The sequence below is a fragment of the Grus americana genome, chromosome 1 (assembly GCF_028858705.1).
Source record: "Grus americana isolate bGruAme1 chromosome 1, bGruAme1.mat, whole genome shotgun sequence".
Classification (NCBI taxonomy): Eukaryota; Metazoa; Chordata; class Aves; order Gruiformes; family Gruidae; genus Grus; species Grus americana.
In genome coordinates this window covers 83,471,504-83,498,895 of record NC_072852.1, presented here as the reverse complement: position 1 = coordinate 83,498,895, position 27,392 = coordinate 83,471,504, and the positions used below count along the sequence as shown (strand labels likewise).

Here is a 27,392-nt window from a genome sequence, read left to right as displayed (position 1 = left end):
CGGGGGAGCGCGGCCGCACCGAGGCGCAACAGGCGGGGCGCGGGGCGGCGGGCGGCGGCGGCGGCGGGGCGGCGGGCGGATGGCGGCAGGCGGCGGCGCCGCCCGCTGAAGGCGAGGGAGCGAGGCGGTGGCGGCGGCGAGACGCGGGGCAGAGCGGGCGGGATGCGGGCGGAGGAGCCGCTGGCGCTGGCGGCCCCGCGGGCGGGCGGCGGCGAGGCGGAGGCGGAGGCGCCGGGCGACGAGCGGAGCGGCGGCAGCTGCTGCAGCAGCGAGCGGCTGGTGATCAACATCTCGGGGCTGCGGTTCGAGACGCAGCTGCGGACCCTCTCCATCTTCCCCGACACGCTGCTGGGCGACCCCAGCCGCCGGGTGCGCTACTTCGACCCGCTCCGCAACGAGTACTTCTTCGACCGCAACCGGCCCAGCTTCGACGCCATCCTTTACTACTACCAGTCCGGGGGGAGGCTCCGCCGGCCGGTCCATGTCCCCCTCGACATCTTCCTGGAGGAGATCCGCTTTTATCAGCTGGGCCAGGAGGCCATCGAGACCTTCCGAGAGGACGAGGGCTTCATTCAAGAGGAGGAGAAGCCCCTGCCCCAGCACCACTTCCAGCGCCAGGTCTGGCTGCTCTTTGAGTATCCCGAGAGCTCCGGGCCGGCCCGGGCCATCGCCATCGTCTCCGTGCTGGTCATTCTCATCTCCATCGTCATTTTCTGCCTGGAGACCCTGCCCGAGTTTCGCCAGGAGCCCAAAGGCCCCCAGCCCGGCTTCGGGGAGCCGGCGCCGCCCGGCGACGAGGCGCTGCTGCTGCTGCCGCCGCCGCCGCCGCCGCCGAGCGGGACTCCGCCGCCCCTGCGCCCCGCCGCCGGCGCCGGCCCCTTCTTCACCGACCCCTTCTTCCTCATCGAGACCCTGTGCATCATCTGGTTCTCCTTTGAGCTCCTCGTCCGCTTCTTCGCCTGCCCCAGCAAGCCCGAGTTCTCCCGCAATATCATGAACATCATCGACATTGTGGCCATCATCCCCTACTTCATCACCCTGGGCACTGAGCTGGCCCAGCAGCAGCAGCAGAAGCAGCAGCCCGGCAGCAGCAGCAACAATGGTGGCCAGCAGCAAGCCATGTCCCTGGCCATCCTCAGGGTCATCCGCCTGGTCAGGGTCTTCAGGATCTTCAAGCTCTCCAGGCACTCCAAGGGGCTGCAGATATTGGGGAAGACTCTCCAGGCCAGCATGAGGGAGCTTGGCCTTCTCATCTTCTTTCTCTTTATTGGGGTTATCCTCTTCTCCAGTGCTGTCTACTTTGCAGAGACTGATGACCCTGACTCCCTGTTCACCAGCATCCCTGATGCTTTTTGGTGGGCGGTGGTGTCCATGACCACCGTGGGCTATGGGGACATGTATCCCATGACAATTGGTGGCAAGATTGTGGGCTCCTTGTGTGCCATCGCGGGTGTGCTCACCATCGCCCTCCCTGTCCCTGTCATCGTGTCCAACTTCAACTACTTCTACCACCGAGAGACTGACCACGAAGAGCAATGCCAGTACACCCATGTCACCTGCGGCCAGCAGCAGTCACCCTTCTCTGAGCCCAAGAAAGGTGACAGTAATCAATCTCTCAGCAAATCTGAATTCCTGGAAGCAGAAGACCTGGAATCCATGAAATATTCCAACTTCATTCCTCCCAACAACCAGGGTTATAAAGAGAAGAAAATACTGACAGAGGTGTGATCAGTTTTGTTATCCTGGGTCCAGACACAGAGCTGCAAGCTGCTGCACAGCCGTCTTCCCACTAGCAGCTGGATCTATTCAGCATTTACATGCCAGACTGTGAATTGTGATACCGTAAACAGAATGATTGTGATAATGGGCTCTTCTGTCCTGATTTGCTGTTTCTCATTACCGTGTGCAGCCAGAAATGTTCTAGCTTTATTCTGTGGAGTGCTAGCTGTCATCCCCCACTGCCTCGTGAATTTCTTTCTCTGTGTTTGAAGACTGCTTTAAGCCAATAGTTGCTCTGAAACCTAGCCTTTCTACTCCACTAGCAGAGAAGCCCTGCTTCAGCTGAAAGATTCGGCAGGGAGTAAATGGTTAAAGGGGCTACAAACATCTGGCTCAAGCTGTGCCCTTAGTTCCTGTGCCAGCGCAGTGCCCTTGGCTGTGGGATCAGTCACGCCTGCCATGCCATTGCCTTTGAATAATGGAAACGCTGTAGCCAGCAGCACAGTGAGTTCTGCAGCTGTAGGGGAAAGTCAGCAAGCAGATGCCTTCCTTCTTTGCAGTGCCTGGCATGCTAAAGATCCTCTTGGTTTGTGTTTTTAAAAAAGGTGCATAGATCTAAAAGCTCTTCGTTGCTTGTGACCATATACCATTTATCAAAAACAGACTTAGAGAAATCAACAGGCTTGGTGAAGGTTCTCTGTGTTGAGCTTATTTCAGCCTTATTGATGCCAGTGCCCTGATGTTAATAGGCTTTTATAGTACCAACTTAATTTTCATAGTGGTAAGCGCCTTCTGATGCAAGGCACATTTGAGTAAATTCATTTGTTATCTTCTCAGTTTATCTCCACACAATAGCGTTTAATGAGATGTAGTTTATGCTTCAGATATCCAGTTCTGTATTCAGGCATGTGAGAGCAATTGACTCCACTGCATTTTTATTGTGTTTGTATAGCTGAGGGAAGTTTGCATGTTGGTATTTTGTTGACACTGCTGAAAACCCTCAACCACAGACAGCTGCACCTGTGCTGTCTGAAGATTTCACTGATTTAGCGGGTAACAGGCATAAATTGCCCCAGGGTAAGTGTGTCAACATTTGAGATTGAGATTGGCACGGATACAAACTTCCCTAAGCCATCTGCACAAACCCAACAGCATACCCCAGACTTTTCAAATGAGGGGAAAAACAGCTAGCCTTGAAGAGATGCTTTTGCTGTTTTACTGATCTAGCCAGTTCCTGGTATTTCATGGATAGAAGGCACAGCAATGTCTTTTGCATGCACTAGGTTTTATGAACGCAACTTATGCTAGCAATGCAAAAAACGTAACTTAGCCTGCAGTGCTGGGTTTGCCAAGGGACCAGAGATTTGCATCTTAAGATGCACATTTTGCTTCCCAGAGCATTTCATTTTTTTTAATCAGCTCTGCCTTACATCTAACTTTAAAATGTTTCAAATGCTGCCAGTAGGTAAGAAGGGGAAATGGATGCTTTCAGATTCTATTGGCAAGTTTTCCTGCAAGGAAAAGTCTTTCTTGTTTTAACTCTAAGTGTGTATTCTGCATTCACATGTGTGCATGTGTATGAAAGCAAAGGCAGCCATTAATGCCTTGCATCATACTGTATGATATGCATATTAGAATGTACTACATATTGCATGTGACACATGTAATACATAAACCAGACATAATATCAAGAATACATTTTATGTATATGTATATATTATAATTTTCAACCATAAGGGTAAAAATGCTAAAGGTATATACTTTAATATAGTCAGAATTGGCTATAGAACTGGTTGTGAGATGGGATCTGTTTGCATCTTTGTTACCCTGCTTGTTTTTCATCGCCTTGAGATCTGGCTCTGTGCCTAGAGTGCTTTTATTGTGGCCTCTCCTCATCTGGGTCCTGATCGTACAGTAGAAGCTGTTTGTGTAAATTCTAACTGCTGCATTTCTCCAGAGTCCCGTTGTTTTCTCAAAGGTTTTTAATACACAGGGATCTCCCTTGGGGTCAGCGCACAACCATTATATTAAAACCTCTGTTCTCTCTCTCACTGAAGTCACTAGCAAAATGCCACTTGTCTCGGTTACTGCAGGTCAGTCTGGGAGACACAAGTGTGATATGTTGAGGGCTCTATAGCTGAGAGGAGATTGCCTGAATACATAGGTGCCTAATTCCGCTGTGGTGCATTGGGACTGAGGCAAATGTCTGTGAAGGTCTGGGCCTTGGGAGCCATTCTGTATCCCTTGAAGCATGTAACCAGCCAGTGGGTAAGTAATCCTGGTGAATATGTGGGACTGAGGAAGGATCAGCGTGGTGGCATCTCTGTTGATTTTGTGTAGAAAGTTGTCTTGGTCATTGCGTTAATTCAGCAAAAAGCTGTTGTTGTTTTTAGCTGTGTTTCAGGGTCACTATAATGAAATCTTTTCTGTGAGCACAAGAGAGTGACTCTTCTTCAAATTTTGTGTTGCTCTAGCAGATGCACTAGAAACTAGCAAAAGAATCTGCTATTTAAGAGGGATGTTTCAAGGCTGCTGCTGTCTCCTCGCAGAATGCCCATGTTTGGGGTTATTTTATGCCTGAGTGTATCAGCTGATAAAAGTTTCCCCAAAGTAAGATATAAAAAACTCAGGTTAAGCACGAGTTCAGGAGGAGGCATGAGGCACACTGAGCCTACGTCAGAAAATTCCCGTGCTCGTTTCTTCCCTTGGGCCTGACCCCATTGCTCCTGCCAGGCAGGAGCCCTCCCTGCTCAGAACAGGTTGTTCTCCCAACCAGCATGACAGACGGCTGGGCATGGAGACTCCGGCAAGAAAAGATGTGAAACAAATTACTGGTAGTATAATCTCAATGTGTCTTACAGAGATGCTTTTGTAAAGAGATTTCCTGCGCTCAGGTGAAATTCAGCAGTGAGTTTCTAGCTGGAGTGTTGTCTGCCCGCAGGAATGTGCATGCACATACGTGCATACACAAAGCACTGGTGCAAAGGAACTTTGTTGCAAACAGTCAGTTTTGTGCAGTTTTTTGCGATCCACATTTTTCAGTTCTGAAAAGAAAGTGCAGATGAAAATGGGTAAAACAGGTGGTTCCTTCCTGGGTTTTCTGTGTTGGAGCTAAGAGAAATATAAAAAGCCAACAGAAACTTGGCAAGTGTAACCTATGGACTTTCATTTGGGCATGTAAATCCTTCTCTAAGCAGCTCCTGAAAAGCAAGGCAGTGAGGTCCCAGAGTCATCAATAACACTATATATTACAGAACTTATGGAATTTGACATTTTTATTAAGGAGCCTTTCAAGTGACCGAAGTGACATAGTGGCACCCGGGCCACTGACTTTACAGAGGACTCATGTCACTGAATCACAGAGATGCTTTCAAAAATCTTACCTCAAGTTCTCAGCCCTTAGCACTTACTCCTGGATGTTCGAAATACAAATCTGTCTGTCTAGCTATTTCCTTCTGAAGGCAGAGTGCATCCTCGTGAAGCAAAGCAGGCACCTCCAGGGACTTGTTTCCATAACAACCTCCCAGACTGTTTCTCTCTACCCTGTGACTGTGGCTACAAGCAAAAGCACTCGTTGAATATTTTTAGTTTTCAGATATTGGCACCTTTTCTTTACAGCTGTTTTCTCTCCTTACTGAAGATGATCCTTGTATCATATACAACTGTTCTGTCCAACTCCAGACAGACAGTTATCAGCATTTGGAAGCGGAAAGTGCAAACCAGGAGATGGGAAGGGATTTTATTTGTGTATCCTTGCATACAGAGAGGTGGGGAGTGTGTGAAGGACAATCTGAGCACTCACAGTCAAGGAGCTGAGGGGCAACTGGCCTGTGAATGTAGAGTCATCTGGGTGCCCTGTGACAAGGAATACAAGCTAAGGCATCGCGTTAGAAAAACAGAGACTCCTCTTCCAACAATCTCACTAGGAGATAGTTTTGCTGTGGAAGAGACTATTGCTCCTTCCTGAACCCTTGGCTGTGACAATCAGTTCCCCAGATAATTTTCCCACAGGATGTTTTGCACCAAAGCAGGACAGGGCAGAAATCATCTTGCTGGAGATGGGGAAGGAAGGAAAGGAAGAATTTTACTGAGGACACCTTTTTTTATCCACAACTTACCAACTACAGGAAAAACTGTAAGCAGGAAAGGCATGAAGAGCTGCTTTGTGATATTTCAAAGGCTACATCACTGATGGATTCCTGGACGTACCTCCAAGATGAAATGCCTGTTCTGCTCTTGTTTGGAAAATGTTGCAATTTGGGATTTTTGAGCAATTTTCTGTTTTGGCCCTATTCTTTTGATCCAGCTTTCACAGATAAAAATTCATTGCTAGAGCAGCTGTGGGGGCGAAGGGGACTGGACTTGGTGTTTTCTCCTAGGCCCCCTCGTTCAGCATGCAGAGACCCCTATGGAGATAAAGAAGAATGGGTATAAAGGAAATTCAGGGCAGCAAGAGACAGGGTAAGGACTGAAGTGTCTTCCATACTGTGATGGAAAGAAGAGCATCATCCCTAAAACCAAAGGAACAAACAGCTCCAGCATCTGCTGCTATAGCAGAGGTAGGTAAGGTTTCTCTTTCTTCTGTGAAATTAATGGCTAAGTTTCTTGCAATTAATGAGGAAGGATTTCCTAATTAAGATTTGCAGCCTAAAGGGAGAATCTGGTTCTAGGTGAAGAAAGATAATTATAAACTACAAAAATATAGTATGAGCCAGATCCTCACCATCTGCTGATTCAAGTTGGCAAAACTCCATTTAGTACAACTACCTTGATTTATATTGGGCTCCAACTTCAATATTCTGCATCAAGTCAAAACATATGTACTATTTGCTAAAATGCTTATTTTTGTTTGTTCTTCTCTTGAGGTCCTGTTTACATCAGGGAAGGATCTGCAGATTACAGCAGGAGTTAACCACAGCTTTCCCAAAAGCTCTCATCTGACTTGAGTCCAAGTAAGTCTACCAAACTCAGAAAAATTAAGCTTCTCTTTAAGTTTATATTGACAAAAATAAGAGCAGCAGCATTTTATTTTTATTTTCCTCAATGATGGAAATGTGCAGACGAATTCATAGAGAAGTTTAAGACTAAACAAGATTCTGCCCTTAGCTGCAGCCCTGTAAGCACAAGATAGCTGTATTTACATTGCTGTAATGGAAAGCACAGTCTGAGCTCTTCATCTTTGCTCTTTGGAGCTCACACTCTAGACAAATCCTATTCTGAAGACATTTGTAGCCATATTATCAGCAGGCTCGCAGTTGAATCCCCGACTTGCAGTGATCTGCTTTACACATAAAGTTAAGGAGGGGAGCAGGTGCTTGCAGGATGAAAAGACTTAATCCTCTGATAAAATGAACAATTGCCAGTGAATGCTGAGTGTCCTTAGCTGCTACCAAAGACAGTTGGTGATGAAATTTCCCATTAATTACAAGAAGGAACTCTTCTTGTGCAGGGTCAGGTCCTAAACCAGGCAAGACTCTAGTCAGGGAAACAAACCCAGAAGAATGTTTTTTGGGGATAGCGGATAGGGACTGCAGTAATATTGATTTCCCGCGTAGCTTATGTTAGTACACGTGAATTCTATATGCCTTGCCTAACTGGCTGGCTGGGTTTTCACTTGCTCCAGGGAAGTCTGTCTGGGGCTTGTTGGCTGGCACAAGAACTTGAATATTACAGCATAGTTTTACACTTTTGGAAACACGTAACTGTGATCAGTGTGGAATTTACATTCCTAAAGCATAAACATTCATTGATAAACATTCACCACAGGAATTAGCCATGTCGTCTGTAGTGCAAATTAAGAGGGGCTGAAGCAATAGATGGAACTTTCCTGTGTATGATTTTTTCTTAGTGAAAGAAAGGAAAGGATTTAAAGGAGGGAAAATGCTTATCAACTTCCATGGTCACCCTAAAATGCTGAAGCCATGTTGCCTATTCATTAGAAACAAGACTCATGGGAAACCTTTGTCTTCGTACAAAATATCATTGAAAGTTCAGTAAGTCCTTTGGCTTCACAGTCACTAAATGGATATAAAAATATTTACTCAGTGGTGTAAAGCTTTGGAAGACCCTTTGTCAAAAAGTGCTATAAATCACAAATATACCAATTTAATTACCAAATTTACCAATTACATTACCAAATTTAATTGGTATTGTAGCTATTGCTTATTTAAAGAAAATTGGGGTCTCGATTCTGTTCTCTGCCTGAGGTTACATAAATGTATCCTTAAGGAAGTAAATGGTGTGACTCCTAAGTTAAGTAACTGTGAGAGAAGAATCAGGCCCAAAGAAGAGGGCTGTAAAGGCAGATGTCTAGAATAGATCTCTTTAGGTGTTGTAGATACACATTGGTCCATTCACCTAAAAGATTGTATAAAATTTTACACCAACAGAAGATTTAGCGTTTAGACTACATATTGGTTTATTCTCTTATATTCTCTGGAGAGAAATTAAATCGTATTTTACAAGAAAACTGGAACATTGCAGTCTCCTCTTGCTGCTCGTTGATGCATCTGTTGTTTTCAATTAGCTTGATGGCATCCATTTTCAGGAAGCAGATGCTGCCCTCTTTTACACTGGTGCAATTCTGGAATAACTCCGCTGACGTCAGTGAAGTGACTCCAAATTTATCCCCGGTGAAAGCAGAATTGGACCACAGTCTTTTTGTTTGCTTATCTGCTACAGCGCTCTCAGGAAGGTGCACCATTACCATGCCATAAGGGGAAGGTGAGAGCTTGTGCACTCTGCCATGCTCAGCTCTTTTGTGTCCTTGACATCATGCTCACGTGCCTGGCTGGACCAGAAGTCAGGCTGGTGTGGGGTGTGCATGGTCACCAGATTCCCCGTGCTGAATGGAGCAGGTGCTGGTCCTAGATTCTTGACCGCTTTCCCATTCCAATTTCCATCAGCTTTCCCTTGCTTGGATATGTTCTCCAAGGAGACAGAGTTTTTAAGCTAAAGAAATGTAATTGCAAGTCTTATGTAATATAATAACAGAAGGGTAGCAGAAGTAGACATGGAGACAAACTACCCCTCCTACAGTTTTTTGCTGTTATGGCCATGTGAAAATTGTTGCAGTCCTGGCAGGTTTGCTATACATCTGCTGGCTTCAGAGCCTACATTTTCAGGGAACACTAAGTTTAAACAAATGGGGCTACTTCTTTCCTGCTGATCTCAGTGACGCTGTCCCTGAAACTGGACAAAAAGCTTCATATAAAAGCCATTAGCATGCTGTATGGAAAAATACCACTTCAGATGGGGCACATGAGGGTGAATAGTCGGTAAAGAACAGAGTAAATAAGCAGTATGAGACAGGATGGAGTTTCTTAAAGGAGTTCCTCAAGGATTAGTCCTAGGATTGTTTAAAATATTAGCAGTAGAGCTGAGACTATAAAATTTAGCAATGAAGCAACCTAAGCGTCATCATCAAGACTGTGGATTAGGACACAGAACTAGATGTCTGAATAATTGACTTAAAGAAATTGAAAGATATTAAATAGCACAGAAATTAAAGTTGTGATAGGGATTTTGGTGGCAAGCTTATCAGTTGGGGAAGACAGACAAAAAGAAACATTGGAGGTGCTAAGACCAGCCAGAGAACCAGTGCCACTTACTGTAGCACCAGAGTAACGCAGCCATAAAAATTGCAGGTGCAAGTCTTTGAAAGTCTCAGAAGGAGCATGTTTAGTACCACCTGGGAAATGTTAATTCTGTAAGGCCTCATCTGGAATGCTGCGTGCATTTTTGGTGACCTAAATTTGGTCAGGCAGGATGCACGGAAGAACAGCAAGAATGATCAGGTGAATGGAAACTGCTTTGCAGGAGGAAGCTGGAACAGCCTGATTTTTCTAGGCCAGCAAAAGATTGACAAGACCTATAGTTACAAAAATAGTGGGGGCAGAGTAGCCAAAAGAGATAAGAGCTATTTAAGCTAAAAGGCAATGTTGGTGTTTGAACAATAGAGCATAAACTGGCTATGAACAAATTTACCCTGGAAAGAAGAAGGTGATTTCTAATATAACAGACAAAGAAGGAGAAATGAAAGCTCATTCCAGGTTGACTAGGAGAAATGAAGGCAAAACCCAAATTTTTCTTTTCAGATGGACTTTGTTAAATTTCTAAAAGGGATAATACGGAAGTAGTTACATGCAATGGAAGTAGCCTGAGTTCAGTGACTTTGTCTACTAGAATCCTCTCCTACAGCCAGGATGTCTCTGAGATGCTAAATAGATGAGAAATTGTAAGATCTTCCCTCATTTCCTATGCGCTCCAGCTCATTTGCCATACTGCACCCACTTAGCTATAAAATGCCAAATCCTGGTGATTTTATTATTTAATACTTTGGATGTGTGGGTAGGAGGGTGAACTAGGGGAGGAGCTGTGAGTCTTGGGAGGTGTTTTTTTCTCTGTGGGACTGGGGCAAGAAAAGTCATAGAATCATAGAATAAGTCCTAAGAGTGGGGTAGGATGGGGCAGGGTTTACCAGATCACTCTATGAGCTAGTCTGAAGACAGAGAGGAAGTTCATGCCCTTTAAAAAACCAACAATCTCTGTTCACTGCTCTTCCCCTCAACCTGGAACCTCTGCTGACCTTGTCTGGTCCTTTCTCCCTGTCCTGAGCTCTCCAGCTCTATGCTGACCTTCCTCCTTCCTGGGGTCTCTGCTAATTCCTCACTACTGTGGTCTCCCTGGAATCACAGGAACAAGTGCATTGCACCTAATTTTGAGAAAAGCCTTGAACCAGCTCTGCTGCAGATTATCAGCCAAATTATCTGATTTGGATGCAGAAATCAACAGCAATGCATGATCTTCAACAACTTTTGTTGAACGGAAGGTCAGAGCAGCTGATAACAATGGCCACTCTAACCTGAAGAGGTTAGCAGAGTAATTTCCTATTCCAGGCACCGTTCTGACAGAGACAGAATAAAGCTTCACATTTCCTCCCTTACCTCTTTCAGTTCATTTCATCCTGTGGAAAAGTGGCAAAATATCCCTTTCAGCTCTGCAGATAGACCATTGACCAAGGTGGGAGCTTCACCCATTTATCACAAAAGTGCCAAGAAGAATCTATTCCTTATACTTTGTCCTTGAGCTTTCTAGCTTGTTGCTGCTCTTTGTTCACTTCTGTGAGGAAACCATCATCTTGTGATTTATATCTCTCTCTGTATAGCTCTGCTCTTTAACTTTGACTTAGCTCTGCTTTTTCTCCTTTAAGTAGAACAAAAAAAAAAAGGCAAAGCAAAGGAAATTTTACGAATAACCATGCACATTATGAAAGCATGTGAATATGGACACCGCTTGAGCTTTATCAATGATATTAGCAGGATGATGCACATGAATCCAGTTGTCCATAAATTGTCTTAAGGGGTTGTCCTAAGTGTTTGGCATCATTTCTTGAGTTATGGCAGTAAGCCAAATTAGAAAGGAATTATAGCAAATATAGAGTGAGCCAATGAGTTTAATTTGAACCACGAACACAGTGTCACATCTGCTTCTGAGCTCAGTTCACTTCGAAATTGATGGAAGAAACCGCCATCAGCATATGTTTAAATGCTTCTTAATTTACTGTCGTTACATCATGTGCAGTGCCATTGTGTACAGAGCATTTGTCTTGATGCATGTAACGCATTAATGGTGAAGATCCTACTGCAGCGATCACCACACAAACACAGAGCAAAAAGCTGGTCAAAGAGCTTATACGGTTAAAATTGCATATACCTCCTTGGAGCTTGAAGAACTTTCCAATGGTGAAAGAGCATTATTACATTTTGATTTTATAGTAGGAACAGAATAAGGCACAGTTAGCTGTGGCGAGTGGAAGGAAAGCAAGAGTCTAAATGAGCAGATCCCATGACTCCTTCTTTAGTGCTACAGAACAAATCTTTGTATTCTTGGCCTTCCAGCCAGTCTGATTTATTTATGCATAAATAGTATTTACCCATACTCTTTTTTTTTGGCTTTGCATTGCAAACAGCTCAAGAATACTCTATCCATCCAATGTGTGAAACACTAACGTGGTCTTGTGACCAAGTTCTGACCCTATTTGCCTTTTCCATGCTTCAGTTTTAAACCTTCCTCAGTCAAGACCTGCATTCTCATAATGGGTTTACATTTTTAAGGGTAGTGCTGCCATTAAGCAGTAAGGAGCTCTATGCACAACTCCCTTGTCAGTGATGGAGAAACAGACCTGCTTTATGTTTGAATCCCCCTTCATCATCAGTACATAAAATAGAAAGGTACAGAGTAGATATTTTACCTATTAGTCCCATTTGGTGTTAGATGGCTGAACTTACAACATCTACTTTATCACTGTAATTTTTCTTTAAATAAGTACCACAAATATATCATTTATTTCTCAAGCTCTGAATTATGCTGCAATTTTAATGTATCAGAAGTAGTACTGTCAGGTACATTCCTTTTAGTGCTGTAGACTATGGGCTTTCACGCTTACGAACTAATACCCACAAAGCAATTGATCGTTGTAGTTTGTCCTTGGAGATGGCAGAGTGACTTTCAAAAACACTTTGGGGGTATTCACTATTGCTTATCCATTAGTCTGTTATCTGATGATCTATTACAGTTTTCTACAGTGCATTGCAAACATTTCTGTAGGCCATACTTCCATCAAAAGATGCCCCTTCCTCAAAATCAGCAATGATTGCGAGAGGAGTTTCATTTTGGCTCATTTTTATATTCTTTACAAAATGCATGTTCTGGAAATTTTGTAATGTGTGTGGTAATTTTCTTAATGTTCTGAATGTTTTTGCTTTTTAAGATTATTTTTTTAAGGAAATATATGTAAACAAGGTAAAATGCAAAATTTTGCATTTATGTCTTTTTTGCTTTGATCTAAAATGACAGATATAATGTGGATTTGTTTGGGGGTTTTTCGTTGTTTTTGAAGGGGCGGGGGGGAATTGTCCAGAGTGTAGGAGAGTCTATTTTTAAAAAACTTTTTTCCAAGCAGTGTAGTGGTAGCCATTGGTTGTTCCTGCTTACTAGCAGTGTGGCTCCAGCGCCAGCCCTGTTACTTCCTTGCATTCAGTTAGCTGATATTCAGGTGCTCCAAAAGAGATGAAATGGTAGACCAAATGGTATGGATCCTACAACACACATTAGGAGTGACAGAAGGAATGTTCTAGTCCTTCGGCTATTGCTGAGGCAAGCCAGTTGTTCTCTTCTGCAACTGGAAAACCTGCAGAAGAAAAAAGTTGTTTAATGAGCCAAGACTGCTTTTACAATGCAGTGTGACTTGCTAGAATGTGTCATTATGAATTCTGACCTCTCTCTGTTTCCACTCAGCAGGTAATCTTTTGGGATCTTTTTACTCATAGATTATGTAATAGGGGGAAAAAAGATTACTGATAGTTTTCTGGATTTATTGGGAAGAAGAATGAAAGTAGAAGGTGCTATCTGCACTGTGCTATAGCTTACTTCCTTATTTACCTTTATTCTTCTACTCTTTAAAAAACAAAAACTGCACAGATTTCAGAACTGCCATTATCACTTAGATAAGTGGATTTCAGAGAAGATAAGTAGTGAGCTCTTCTTTGCATAGTAACCGTTAATCAACATTTCCATAGAAGATGTCTGAATGCATATTGATCAAGGCAGCTGCAGCTGTGATATAGCTGTGATGGGTTTTAGAGACTGATGCAGCTTTCCTCTCCATCCTCCATCCCCCAATCATGTAGCCTACGTAGCAGAAAAACCACCCACTGGTAGTTCTGGCCCTGGCTTTTCTGCTTATTAGTCAGTTGCATCAAAAGCTTGCATACAGCTTTTCATTAGTTAAGAGACCACTTAATAAGGAAGGGCTTGTAATTAAATATTGGACTTGGAGTCAAGGGGACAGTGCCCAGTTTTTTCACTTGATCTTTGGATGTCTCACATATCTCAGTGCCTCGGCAATAAAACGAGACTGTATTACGTCATTTAGTTGCTCCTTTTTCCTAAACCATTTAGAAAGGTGGATCTTTTTGAGTGTGCCCCATCTCTTACCTAATACCTATATAATGTCAGGCACAGCTGGAGACCCCTACTCCCTAAGGACGCTGTGCTGTATTACTGTCATAACAGTAGTAACTAACATATGGACAGTGAGGATCAAACACACACAGAAAAACACTTGGCCCTGTGCATGACACTCATGGAATATCCAAATGCTAACAAGTCCTGCTGTTACCTAGCTCTGTGTTGGCTTTGGGCCCATGCTTTGGCCATGCCGATCTGATTTCTATTTTTCAGGCTCAGACACAAAATACTCAGTGCAATTCCCTTATTCGTGACTCTCTGTTCCCTTACAGACTGCCTTATAATTAAAGGCGTGCAAAATATTTCTATCTGACAAAGCCCAGAGCTGACTTACTGCAAGGTAAATTGAAAGCCCGTTGAATGTGCCATGGAGATAAGAGGCTGACATCAACTTTTCACAGCTAGTCCAAAAGAAGTAAATTTATGCAGGTTTTTCTTTTTTCACCCCTTGAATTGCTATCAGGGACCAAGGTATTAAAGCAGCAGAAGAAAATATGCTGGAGATGGGAGGAATTCACCATCTCTCCTCATAGATTTGTATTAGCTCTCCAAGCATGAAGGTGATTTGGATGCTAGCAGCTCACTGGTACTGAGCAGTCAAATCTGCACTGTGAATCTGGCAAGATCATTTTTTTTATAGATTTTCACTGGCATTGTTAAGAACTAATCCTCCTAAATGCTTTTATAGTTTTCGTTCCTTTACGGTCTTTCAGACAAATACGAGGATACATTGAATAGCAGTTATGGCTCCTCATGGTTTATATTTAGTCATGTATTGGTGATTCAGAAGCAAGCATATGTGAAAAGGCCCAGATGAATCCTCTTGCAAATTCCTTCCTGTCCTATAGCCTATTTAGTTGCCTGAGTCACTTAAATTTTTGGAGAGGGACCATTGTCATGTCTTTGGGCCCACCATGATGCATGAAGAGTTTTCTTGATGTCCAGAATATTTTAACACCCCTACTGATGCAGAGAGTTGGTTTCAGGTAAGTGGAGCCAAATTCTCAGCTGGTATTCATACATCAGCACATTTTTCTTCTGATGCCAGCTAGGCAGGATGGTACAGGGTGCTTTGGAAGTCTTTAGTTTTTCAGATGGTCAATTTTCCATATGGTTAGGAAATGAGACCTGTTACCTTGAAAATTCAGTGTCTCGAAGCGTAACTAAAGTTCCCATTTGAATGTTTTGAGTTTTGACTGTCTGATCTAACACAGCACCATAACGATCTGTGGACAGACTGAGGTTCACAGGCACATTCTGGGTCTGGATCTGGTATGGATCTGACATTTCATTTTTCCTGTGCCTCAATTTCCCCAAGCTGTAGAAGGGAAATAAAGTCTTAGTCTCCTCAGCATGCAGTTGGGTGTTTATCGCTGATAAGGATCTATAGGAACAATCAATGTATTCATTGGTAAACTCATGTTTCTCCAGATAATGCAAATGACCCTTTTTCCTGCTGGGAATCACAAGCAGATGGTGTGAGGCATAGCTGGGAAGTTGGTCTTAGGTTTGCAGCTGGGGCAGCTGGTTACTGTGTGACCTCCAGTCATCTTCTCTGTAAGCCTGTTTCTGATTTCACATGGTTGTAACTTCCATAAAGAGCATTATTATTTTCACAGCTGCAAACAGAATAAATGGGATGTTGACCCTCTTTATTGCTTCAGTGACACTGCCTCTGTTAGTATTTCCCTATGCCCCTAGACGTCTTTGCATGCTTTCCATCAATAATCATAAACCTGACTACTGGGTCTTCAGGTGACTATAGTGGGAGTATAAATACTTAACTAATCAGCCAGACACTCAGAAGATAGTATGAATCTCACTCCCAGAAGTTTGGTAGAAGATAGCACTTAAAAAAAAAATGCCTGTTAAAGCATAACCACACCATGGCCATTGGGATTTTTTTCTAGTGATTTTAGTAAACAAAGTTGGACCAGTAGCAAGCACATTTGAAAATCCTGCCTCTTGCTCTAAGCTGGATTAGTACTTGACAGTGAAAGAATGACAGCAGCAAAAGATCCTTTGAACCCAAATCACCCACTTCTTGGGGACTTGGAGAACTGTAAATCAACTTGCTGCTTGTATTTACATTGCTGTTTTTGATGACACTCCTTGTCTCCAAGTGACTGTTGCTCTGGTAATCCCTTTAACGTTTGATGTGCACCATGCCACCTCCATTCACACCTCCAACTGTGGAGTCCACCAAAGCAATGCCTTCCCTCACGGTGCTTTCCTTTAACTCCATGACTTCAACAAAGCATGGCGACTTTACTATAAATTAATGTGGTTTCTCTCAGTTTATTAATGTTTTACCATGCCAGCCCGATACGTCTCAGCTGTGAAGGCAAAATTAAGTATTGCTGCATATGTGGGACCAGAGCTAAGCCTTGGGGAGGAACAGAGAGAGAGAAAGGAAAGCTGAGACAGAGGGCCCCTGGAGACCCTTGGGAGGAGGGGAGAGGTAAGGAGTGGAGAAGACTGTTACCACTGCCACAACCATGGCAGCAGTTTCCTTGTCCCCAAGCCCCTTTCCACATTTCTCAGCAGCAGCTGCGATCCTGGCTTCCCAGGGCTCGAGTATAAGCAGAGCAGACGGCAGGATGATGGCCGTTTTGCTGTTCCCAGCAGCCTGTTGTCCTTAGCAACTGTTGTCTTTGCCTCTGTTGTAGACCCAGCTCTAATATTTTGTTGTGATTTTGTGTGCTGGTTCCCTGGGTATATCCATACTGCAAAAAAGCATTTAAAACAACAATGAAAATAAAACAGATAAGGCTTTAGCAATGGCTAGCAGCTGAAGTTAAAGCTGATAAGCAAGGTTAGACTCAAGTTGAGTAAAACTCAAGTTACTTCATCTTCTCAGCTACTTTAAGCTGAAATAATTGACCTCGATGATCATTTTCAAAAAATTTGATAAGCATGTCTTGTTGAATTTTAATTTGAAATTGTTGACTCTGCAGTTCTTCCAGAATATTTTTCTTGAAGGGATGCTTTGAGAGTCAAGGGAAAAATCTAAACCCTGTGTCTTAGGATCCTCAGACACTGTTGAGAAGGCTTTGAAATCTGATGCATGGTCCAAATTTTAATGTTTATGGTTTGGCTCCATCTTTGACCCATAAATAGGAGAGGATCGTGAAACTGTGTGGATGCTGTATCAATCGAGCCGGAGTGTATGTGTCAAATGTGTCCATGCGTGTGCATGTAAAGCCTTGAGCCCCCTTCAGTCCATGTTTGATAGCTGCGGGTTACTAAGCTTTTGCGGTGATCTTAAGTAGAATGCAAATGATGGTGGTAATTAGCAAGACTGTTAACTGAATTTGGTTTTTTACAGCACTTTGAACATATAAAGCGTGTTGTAAGCAATAGCTGTTATCAATTATTTTCAGGCTTACCAAATACAATTTCTCAGCAGCAAAAAGCAGCAGTTGTTCTGGAGGTTGCTGTGTAGCTACTAGGCTAACCCTTTTTGGGGTTGAGCTTACTGTTGTTTATTCAAGCAAAATGCCCACAGAAAGCAGATGGTGAACTTTCTGAGCAAAGACACAGAGGATCAGCTGGTGTGCCGGCATGGGAGAATCTGTAGAATTATGCTGAATTCTGGAAAGCCTGAAAATTCAAGGGGAAAACCTGTGATCTGAAAAAGTCTGTCTTATACTGACTCTTGCTGTCAGGAAACGCCACCAAAAGCCGGTGACGAGTTTGTAGGGTGGCACAGTGCCATCCTGTGGGCCACGGAGGTATTTAACAAGGCAACACTTGGATGTGCGACCCTGCACCACGATCGGGTATTGGCAGCTTGTGGCAGAGGGGAGTTTGGCCGTGAAGGCTCCGTTTGCATGAGGGGAGTTGCCTGCCTCGGCATTTAAAGTATTTAAGAAGTTTCCTTTGCTACTGGAGAGCTACCTAGATAGCCAGCACTGGGGTGTGTCATGAACCTTGCACTTTCATGAAGCTCTACACCCTGGCTGTGCAGAAGCAGGACTCACAGGGCAGAAACCTCCCCCAATAACAGACATACTGCCTCTTTTTTTAAGCTGAGGATGAACTGGCTCTTACAAGACATGAGAGAAAAGGCAGTTCCTTATTGTGCAGTGAGCAGGACCCACACTGCTAGGAGAGTCCTCTGGCCACCAGAGATCAGAGGAGGCCGGTTTAGGGGCTGCAGCAGGATGCTCTCCTTGCTGCTGATGCTTCATGGGACGTAGGATTAATGATGCAGAAGAGGAATTATGGCTCCAGAACACTCCTTGGAGTGGAGCTCGCTTCTTCCTTCTTTCCTGGGTGAGAGTTTTTCCACCAACAACCTGGTGGATCTAACTTGTTTTGTTATTGTACTGGGTTTGTGTGGCAAGGTTTTGGTAGCGGGTAGGCTACAGGGGTGGCTTCTGTGAGAAGCTGCTAGAAGCTTCCCCCATGTCTGATAGAGCCAACGCCAGCCGGCTCCAAGATGGACCCGCCCCTGGCCAAGGCTGAGCCCATGAACAACAGTGGTAACGTCTCTGAGATAACAGAGTTAAGAAGGGGAAAAAGTGCGAGTTGCGTAAGGCCAGCACTGTGGAGGGGTTAAACTGAGGATTTAATTTGAGGAAGGATGATGGAATATTGGGAATTTCCTTGAATACTTTGATTCACTCAGTCAAGCTAAAACTACCAATCTCATGTGAGGCAGTGCTGCATCTTTCCACCTGAACTGTAACATCAGCTGATTTTATATGTCCACTGTTTTCCTTTGCTGTAGCGGGACACTGGAAGGACTTGGCAGCTTTATCCTCTCATTAGAAACAGAGCTGCTTGCTTCATAATTCTGTTGCTCTTTATTGCTTCTCTGTTTTATGATGGGTACTATAAATACATTGGATCTGGTCTGTTTAATCACCTCTCCCTTATCCTTGCACAGTATAATAGCCTGGCTGCCACATATGTCTCTTTATCATAATGAAAGCGAGTATAATTTGCTTCAGTGGAGTTACATCCGCTCAAAGTAACTTTCCTTACATTTTTGCTATCCCTAGTGTTTTCCACTATGTCAAAGACACTCAAAGCCTTAAATTATTCTCAGTTAACTTGCCAGTATTTGTTCCTATGTGTACATCTCCCTCTTGCTTACACATATAATTTGAATGGGATTGCATCTGTCATCATTGAGAAGGATTCAAGGAACTTGCACGGTAGCAGGAGGCAGCAGGTTTTTCATTTTTTTTAAAATATGAGGATTATTGCATCTTTTGAAAGTATAAAGGTGTCTGAAATGGGGTTGAAAAATTGCACAGGCAAGTTTAGATCCCATTCCAGAGCATATTCCATTTTTTCATGTCACTGGTTTCAGAAAGCCTCATTGAGGAGTTAGGAGCTATTTACTATGAATTTAGGCATCAGTATCAGACTCTCAAAATTAAGGGCAATACGGCTAGAGAAATGCATCCCCAAAATTAATCCTTTGCATCCCTCTACACGTATATGAGGCCCACATTTTAAAAAATGGCAGCAAAGTAGTAGGTTTTGTTTCTGGATGCCTGCATAAGATCTGCATTCTCCTATCTGAAATTCAGTCCCTTTAGAGTGTCAAGCTGAGCATACGATGTCACTGGCTACTTTGGAAATTCTTGGTTTAGTTGTGTACTTTATATTACAATAGTATTCAAAAGTAAGTAAGCAATAACTGAGTAATGAGTAAGTCATAGGCTGGCAAGGAGTACTTTAGTATTTCATTTATCTTATGCTTCAACAGTTGCCTTACTTCATGTCAGTTCCTTTAAGATACTTTATTACTTTTGCATTTATAGAATTGTAGGCATAGAAAAATCCTCTTTGGTCCATCTGCCATTCTTCTGGCTTAATCAAAATCTTTCCTATCGCTTTCTCTGTGTGAGTGATAGCAATCATTATTTTAATGGTGCTTCCAAACACTATTATAAACTTGGATCTGGCCCCTGGTTTCATGTCAGTCCTCCACTTCTGTATTATAGTATCTAATCCCTCACTTATTTGAAAGATTTCAAATGTCAGTTTTGCTGTCCTGTGGCCATACTGTTTGGGTTTTTCACAATATTTTCAATGTTGAATGACTATACAGTAATCAGTTATACTTTCTGAGCTGTTTTTAGACATCTGCTTAATGCTGTAGTGTTTGATCCCTGCAGCTGCTTTGTTTGTAGAACATTTGATGAAAGGTAGTCCAGAAAAAATTAGATTTGGGGTTTTGGATTTGCAAATAATTCAAGATAATTTTTCGTGCTAAACTCAAAAACCTGTATATGTCAGGCCTCTTTTTATTTACTGGGACCATTTCTATTGCTATTGTTTTTAAATTTTGCATAATCCTTACTTTGGACAGGCAGATGACATTACATACCTTAACCATGCAATACTTCCAGTGCAAGAGGAGTCTTGTTTGCTGCTAAGGAGCCTTACTAAATAAATTTACGAACCATAAACAGTGAACAGTGCCGGTCCCAGTACCAACCCCTGAAGAACACCACTCATCACCGTTCTCCACTTGGACATTGAGCCGTTGACCACAGCTCTTTGAGTGTGACCATCCAGCCAATTCCTTATCCGCCGAGTGGTCCATCCATTGAATCCATGTCTCTCCAATTCAGAGACAGGGATGTCATGCGGGACAGTGTCAAATGCCTTGCACAAGTCCAGATAGATATCAGTTGCCCTTCCCTTATCTATTGATGCTGTCACCCCATCATAGAAGGCCACCAAGTCTGTCAGGCACGATTTGCCCCTAGTGAAGCTGTGTTGGCTGTCACCAATCACCTCCTTATTTTCCATGTGCCTGAGCATAGTCTCTAGGAGGGTCTGCTCCATAATCTTGCCAGGCACAGAGGTGAGACTGACAGGCCTGTAGTTCCCTGGGTCTTCCTTTTTTCCCTTCTTAAAAATGGGGGTTATGTTCCCCCTCTTCCAGTCGGTGGGAACTTCGCCAGACTGCCAGGACTTCTCAAATGTGATGGAGAATGGCCTGGCCACTTCATCCGCCAGTTCCCTCAAGACCCGCGGATGTATCTCATCAGGTCCCATGGACTTGTGCACCTTCAGGTTCCTTAGATAGTCTCGAACCTGATCTTCTCCTACAGTGGGCGATTCTGCATTCTCCCGGTCCCTGCCTTCTGCAACCCAGGCAGTGTGGCTCAAGCATTTCCCAGTGAAGATTGAGGCAAAGATGTCATTGAGTACCGCAGCCTTCTCCATATCCTGGGTAACCAGGTCGCCCGTTTCATTCCGGAGGGGACCCACATTTTCCCTCGTCCTCCTCTTATCACTAACATATCTATAGAAGCTTTTCTTGTTGTCCTTGACATCCCTGGCCAGACTAATTTCTATCAGGGCTTTGGCTTTCCTAACCTGATCCCTGGCTGCTCGGACAGTTTCTCTGTATTCTTCCCAGGCTACCTGCCCTTGCTTCCACCCTCTGTAGGCTTCCTTTTTGTGTTTGCCCAGGAGCTCCTTGTTCATCCGTGGGGGCTTGCTTGACTTCCTCTTTGTTGGGATGCATCGCTCCTGAGCTTGGAGGAGGTCACCCTTGAATATTAGCCAGCTGTCTTGGGCCCCTCTTCCTTCCAGGGCTTTGTCCCATGGTATTCTACCAAGCAGATCCCTGAAGAGGCCAAAGTCTGCTCTCCTGAAGTCCAGGGTAGTGAGCTTGCTGTGCGCCCTCCTCGCTGCCCTGAGGATCCTGAATTCCACCATTTCGTGGTCACTGCAGCTAAAGCTGCCCTTGAGCTTCACGTCCCCTGCCAGGCCCTCCTTGTTGGTGAGAACAAGGTCCAGCATGGCGCCTCTCCTCGTGGGCTCCTCTGTCACTTGGAGGAGAAACTTGTCATCAACACATTCCAGGAACTTCCTGGACTGCTTGTGCTCTGCTGTGTTGTCCCTCCAACAGATGTCAGGGTGGTTGAAGTCCCCCATAAGGACCAGGGCTTGTGAGTGTGAGGCTGCTCCTATCTGCCTACAGAGGGCCTCATCTGCTCGGTCTCCCTGGTCAGGTGGCCTGTAGCAGACCCCCACTGTGATGTCCCCTGCCCCAGCCCTCCCTTTAATCCTGACCCATAGGCTCACAGGAATTGTCTAGGTAGAAAATACTGTGTAAAAATATAAACAATGTAAATTCATTGCAATGCAAGGCTTGAGCTACTCATAGCATTTAGGCAGGCACATGCTTAACTTCTTTAAGTTCATGATTAGCCCTGTCAACTACTCACACAAATAAATTAAGTTGGGACCTCAAAGTTTTGTTTAGCACTCGAGAGTCCTAAAGTGATTAATTTAATATCACAACCTATCTGTGTGTCATAGGAACACATAAACCATCCTGTGTAAGGAAAAATGCAATAGGTAACTTTTCGGGGCATGTTAGACTGGCAGAATTGAAACTTTCCACTGCTGACATGCAGAGAGAAAAACATATTGCTTGCTTTATGAGAAAATGTTATGTGACTTTTCAGATTGTAACAGAGTTTGACCAATTTAGGAATGCCCAAGTGCCACATTTATTCCAGTCACTTGTCTTCCCTTTCTCTCTTCTTTGTTGTGGAGGACTGCAGATATTTTTAATAACTTATGAATAGCCCTTTAGATTTTGTGTGTCACCGGCACGGACATACCTGTGCAGCTAGAGTGGACTGCATCAAAGTGTGACAATGGAGGAGTCTCTAAATGAAGAAAATTCCTTGCAGACCCAACACATTTTCTATTCGTTGCCTCTATAAATAATTTCATATCTGTTTAAAAATAAATAAATAAATAAATCCCTCTGCTCTGATAGACTTTCTTGACCCTGGCATGGAGGAAGAGGCTTATAAGCCAAATTGTTAATATAGATCTGTCTTAAAAGGACTTAAAATTATACAGCAAGAAAACAGCTATAGGAATGTAACAAAGTCCCAGTTATAGTAAAGATTAGACCTTGGGTGTCTGTCCTTGGAGCAGCACAGCACTGCAAAGCATCCTACCAAACTTTCCAACCTTCTAATACTCATATTTCATCTCATGAAAGAAGAGATGTCTATAATTCCAGCAGTTGTAAGGAAAAATCCCCCATAAATCAAATCCCACTAGGCATCAAGGTAAGCAAGGAAAAATAGCACTTTCCATTATAGCCAGCTGCAGTTTTATTGACAAGATATCTCAGATTCAGTTCCATCAATCATTCTCATTAAGAAATGAACCCTTAGGCTGACATGTCTTAACTGTGATCCTTGCAAAATAACATGTTTGTTTTGGGCATTTTTTTAACATGTAACATTTTTTTTTTTCTTATTAGGCTGGATTCTGGATGCTGCAAGGCTGTCATGCCAGGATACTGCAAAAGAGATTGTTGCATCTGCTTACTGTAGAGTTGGTGAAGTTTCCCTGTGCACAGGGAATACAACATTTATGGACAGGAAACTGTTTTCCTTGCATTGTGATTTTCTTGCTGCTGTTGTTTTTAAAGGAGTTAACACTGTCAGTTCCAGGAAACTGAAACTAGATGTGAACAATGGTTGGAGGGAGGAGGCAGGGAGAATCCCATACAAGATTCAAATGTGTCTCATTTCTGAGAAAACTAAATAAATCAGGATTCAATTTCCGGTGGCTAAATAGCAGCAATTTATGAGCTGTTCGTCAAAAGCCCCAGACAAGCACCGAGTCCTGTGGGAAGCTGGAAATGGACACAGGGCACCTCCAGAAGACTCTGTTACTGAAACTTACTTTAAACCTTTTTTCAAGTGGAGGATCCAGTTCTGGCAAATGCATAAGGTCAGCCCTTAGAAGAGCAAATAGCTTTCTCTAGAGAATTGAAAAAGTGGCCAAAGTCTGTCCATTTGTTTGCCTGTCTTTTGGTCCTGAATTACTGTGCTTTTTAAAACCGTGGTTTCATAACTCGGATAAATGGTAGATGTTTAAAATAGCTCTACAAGTAAAAAAATCATCCTGTTCATGCATAATATCTGATATCTAAAGGATGGGCCCAAACTAGAGGTATTTCTTACTTACCTATGAAGTGTCTTGCTTTAGCGTATGTACAGTCAATTCTTGTTGTGAACATGTGAGTCCATTGCCTGCCTTAAAGCAGGTAGTGGCTTAGTTTCAGTGGCTTTAGAGAGTTTCACTGAAATAGCACTGTTCGTAGTCTTTTATGTGATTTAAAAGGCACAATAGCCAAATAGTTCTGAAAATGTAATATAATTGTACACAGCATTCCCAGAAAAAGCTCTGAAGTCTTCTCCCATTGCACCATTGTGATAAAAACCTCTGTTGCTTTTCAAGCTCTACAAGTCCACGCTGTGCCATGCTGAAACTGATGGAAAACCCAATTAGCACTGAAAAGTGAAGGGCAGAGAGGGATGCTCTGGCCTGGACTGCCCTCCCATTGGCAGCGGCAAAGGTCAGCCGTGCAGCCAAAACTCCATAATCAAAGGTGGACCCTACCCTGTGCATGTTTCCAGCTCTTTGCATAGAAGAGTGGGAGGGTGGGAAGAGAGAATTGGTTCTGGGAGGGGAGAGATTGAGAGGAAGAGTGGAGTAAAGGGTACTCTGAGCATGACAACTGGGATTTTAAGAGGGTACTCTGATGGATGCAGGGCACCCAACTTCCCCAGGACCCCTTATCAATAGCACCCTGTACATCTTTATGAGTGACTTTTAGCCTGACTGGCAGTCATCCCAGTCAATGTGTGACTGAAAAGAGGTAGAAGGGAGCTCACTCCAATTTGGCAGCTCTTGGCATCTGTAACAGGCGAGGACTTTAATACCTCCTCATGGTTGCTGGCTGAGGGTCTGATCCCCTGATGACCTGTGACTTCATGACTATCTGTGACTCGAACAGGCTTATAGGACTGGGCTTAAAGAAACTGTGAGGTGCCAGATCCAAAGATGCATTTGGAGCAGGTCTGCCCAGTAGTCCTGAGCGTGGATGTGAGCCCACAGTTCTTAGGAGGCAACGTTGGCTCCACGTTCGTATTGTTTTTCTGCACAAACAATACAGAGACCTACTATATATCTTAGTGCAGGCCAGCTTGCAATGTGGGACTTCCCTGAGTCACTGTCTACCTTGATCTGTGTGGCAAAGCCATGTGGCTGACTATGGGTAGCCAGAGCTGCCATGGACCCTTCTTGCAAGGGCAGTTGTCTTCAGACTCACCCTAAGTGCAGGCTGCCTTTAGAAAGGTGTGAATATGCTGCAGAAGTCTGAGAAGGTCAGAGACTTTAGACCATACTGTGTGCCAGCACAAACAGCAGGGATGTTAGTTTTCTTTTGCTGTGAAACCTTGCTCTGATGCATTATTTCAAGGAAGACAGTTGGGATTTTCAGGCCAGATCATGTGGTGAGCTAAGTAATTCCAGCTCCCTTATTGGAACTAGACTGATTTACACAAATCTGGTCCAACATTTCTGAGAAATTGTGGATGGTAGGGTTTTTTTGTTTGTTTGTTGCACTGAAAACCTGAAGGCTTTCAAATAAAGTATGTGAGGTAAACAGAATTTTTAGATGGAGCATTGAAAATGGAGTGAAAATCCAGTTTTCTGGATTCAGACTTTGAGAATACAAATTCTTTGTAGAGAATCCCACATGTGGTGGGAGGAGAAGTTACTGGGCTTGAAAATTGACCAAGAAGATGGGACTCAACTGAGCTTTGAACAGCAATCATTGTCTTTATTGGTGATGCCATAATACATGCTTGACTCAACATTGCACAGGCCAGAACCTGATGAAACCATGTAACTAGATATTTGTGATTGTTCCTACCAGTGTGATCCACTGTTAAATAGGCTAGACATATGAATAAAACAAATATTTTTTAAAGTGTGCTGTGTTTTTAATGTCAAAAGGACTGGTTGAACTCTTGGGCTTTATGATGTTCATATGAAGTATTTGATGTGGATCTGCCAGATTCTGTGTCTTGTTGGAAACCTAGGCAAACTCAAAGCTGACTCAGACACTTCTCTAAATGTTGCCACCTCCCAGGAGAGCTAACTTGCTCCATCAGGCTCACCGTAGCTGGGAGTGTTCTCTGGTAATCTCCAAATTACAGCATTTGTTTTCTTGTAGCTTGACACTATGACAGCTCTGTTACCAGTGAGTATATGTGCTCATCTACTCCCTGTCACTCATCCAAAGACCTGACTGTCTCTAATCACAGCCTCAAACACCATCATATGAGGTCCTTGGCTGTCTCTCTAGTTCCTTGAGCCCTGGACTCTCTTACTTTCAAATTTGAGTTCACGCCCATCTTTTGTTTGCCTTACAAAGTCTTTGTTCTCTCAGCTGCCTTATTTCAAACCATAGTCTCAGCCTGACCCCACTTGCCTACTTGCTTCATCTCTTTTCCTTCTTTCAGTCCAGATGATTCTTGACTCCTCTTTTGGAGGAAAGAGGAAAGTTACTGTCCCAAAAAACTCTACATTAATGTGAACGGCACAAATACCATTGAGGAACCCAAATGTGTCTTGGTTCCCTTCATTATGGACACTATCACTGCAAGTCCCTGACCTCCACTCTTGAAAATACTTACAGAATAAAAATATCACCCCATAGAAACACATAATTTTGCACAGAACCATACTGCACTGATGTGTGGCGATGCTGTATTATCAACGATCACCATTTCCTGCACACTGGACATTCCTGCCTATGAGACCCTTAGCCATTTTATCCCTGCATGCTGGCACCATCCCTAATTCTGCACCTTTACCTATTTGGACAAGGCATCTTCTTTTAACAGGACAGCGTGACATGCGTCCTGGCACATGGACATAATCTGATCTTTGCTACTCTGACAAGGGAAGCAGCCAGAAATTGAAGAAATTTTTCCTAATAGGCATATTTCTTAGTGAGCCTGGTTTTATCGCTTTCCCCCTTAAAATCTAGTTTAAAGCTCTTTCAACTAGCTCTGCTAACTCCTGTGCAAAGATCCTTTTCTCTGTTTGAGAGGGGAAACAAATTATTACGTGGCTTTCTTCTGAAATCTGGGATTCAGAGAGTCCTGGCAAAGATACAACTACTCCAGGACTGGGTCTTTGAGCCCCAGAAATCTGTCTTCCTACATTTCCTCAAACATGGCGGTAAGTTCAGTGACACCCTCTTAGTCTTACTTCCTACAGTGTAACTGCTGTATGACAGATGAGGCAAAGAGCTTTTTGATCCAATCAGGTTTAGGATAAGTTTGGGAACTTGTTTTTGGAGGAAGGGCTGAGAAAGGCATAAGTCGTGCAAGGCTAACTCAGGAGCTGATCAGTTGAGCTACATCTGCCATAAAGGCCATAGAGCCTGTGGAGTATGAGATCACAACTGCATTCATGGGTAATATAGGTATAAAAGAAACAGCAGGAAGAAGGAGCAGCAGCAAGGATATAAATTTATTAATTTTGAGTATAGCATTTATATTTGCTATAGTAATTGGCCTATTATAATGATTTTCCTAGAAGTGAATTAGCAATCCCAGTAGAGAATAAAATTTGGAGAGTCATTGAATTAAAAGAAATGAAATCAAAGACAGACTAGCATCTCTCCTATTAAATAACCATGGCAGAAATTGTGTTGCAGCCATACAGAATGAATGCTGACAAATCACCAGAACTGAGTGGTATTCACTTACGACTTTCAAGAGAAATAGTGGAATTACTTATGGCACTGTATAATTCACTTAAACTTCTTT

At 43.5% G+C, this 27,392-nt stretch overlaps 1 protein-coding gene across 1 annotated transcript; it reads left to right on the top strand.

The window, feature by feature from the left end:
* The first annotated feature begins 38 nt into the window (after positions 1-38).
* LOC129199623 (potassium voltage-gated channel subfamily A member 6-like) lies at positions 39-25,526 on the top strand. The gene is made up of 3 exons (XM_054810407.1): positions 39-6,278; positions 6,585-6,671; positions 23,018-25,526. The coding sequence occupies exon 1, from the start codon at positions 163-165 to the stop codon at positions 1,726-1,728; it is 1,566 nt and encodes a 521-aa protein (XP_054666382.1). The 5' UTR covers positions 39-162; the 3' UTR covers positions 1,729-6,278; positions 6,585-6,671; positions 23,018-25,526.
* The last annotated feature ends 1,866 nt before the right edge of the window (positions 25,527-27,392 follow it).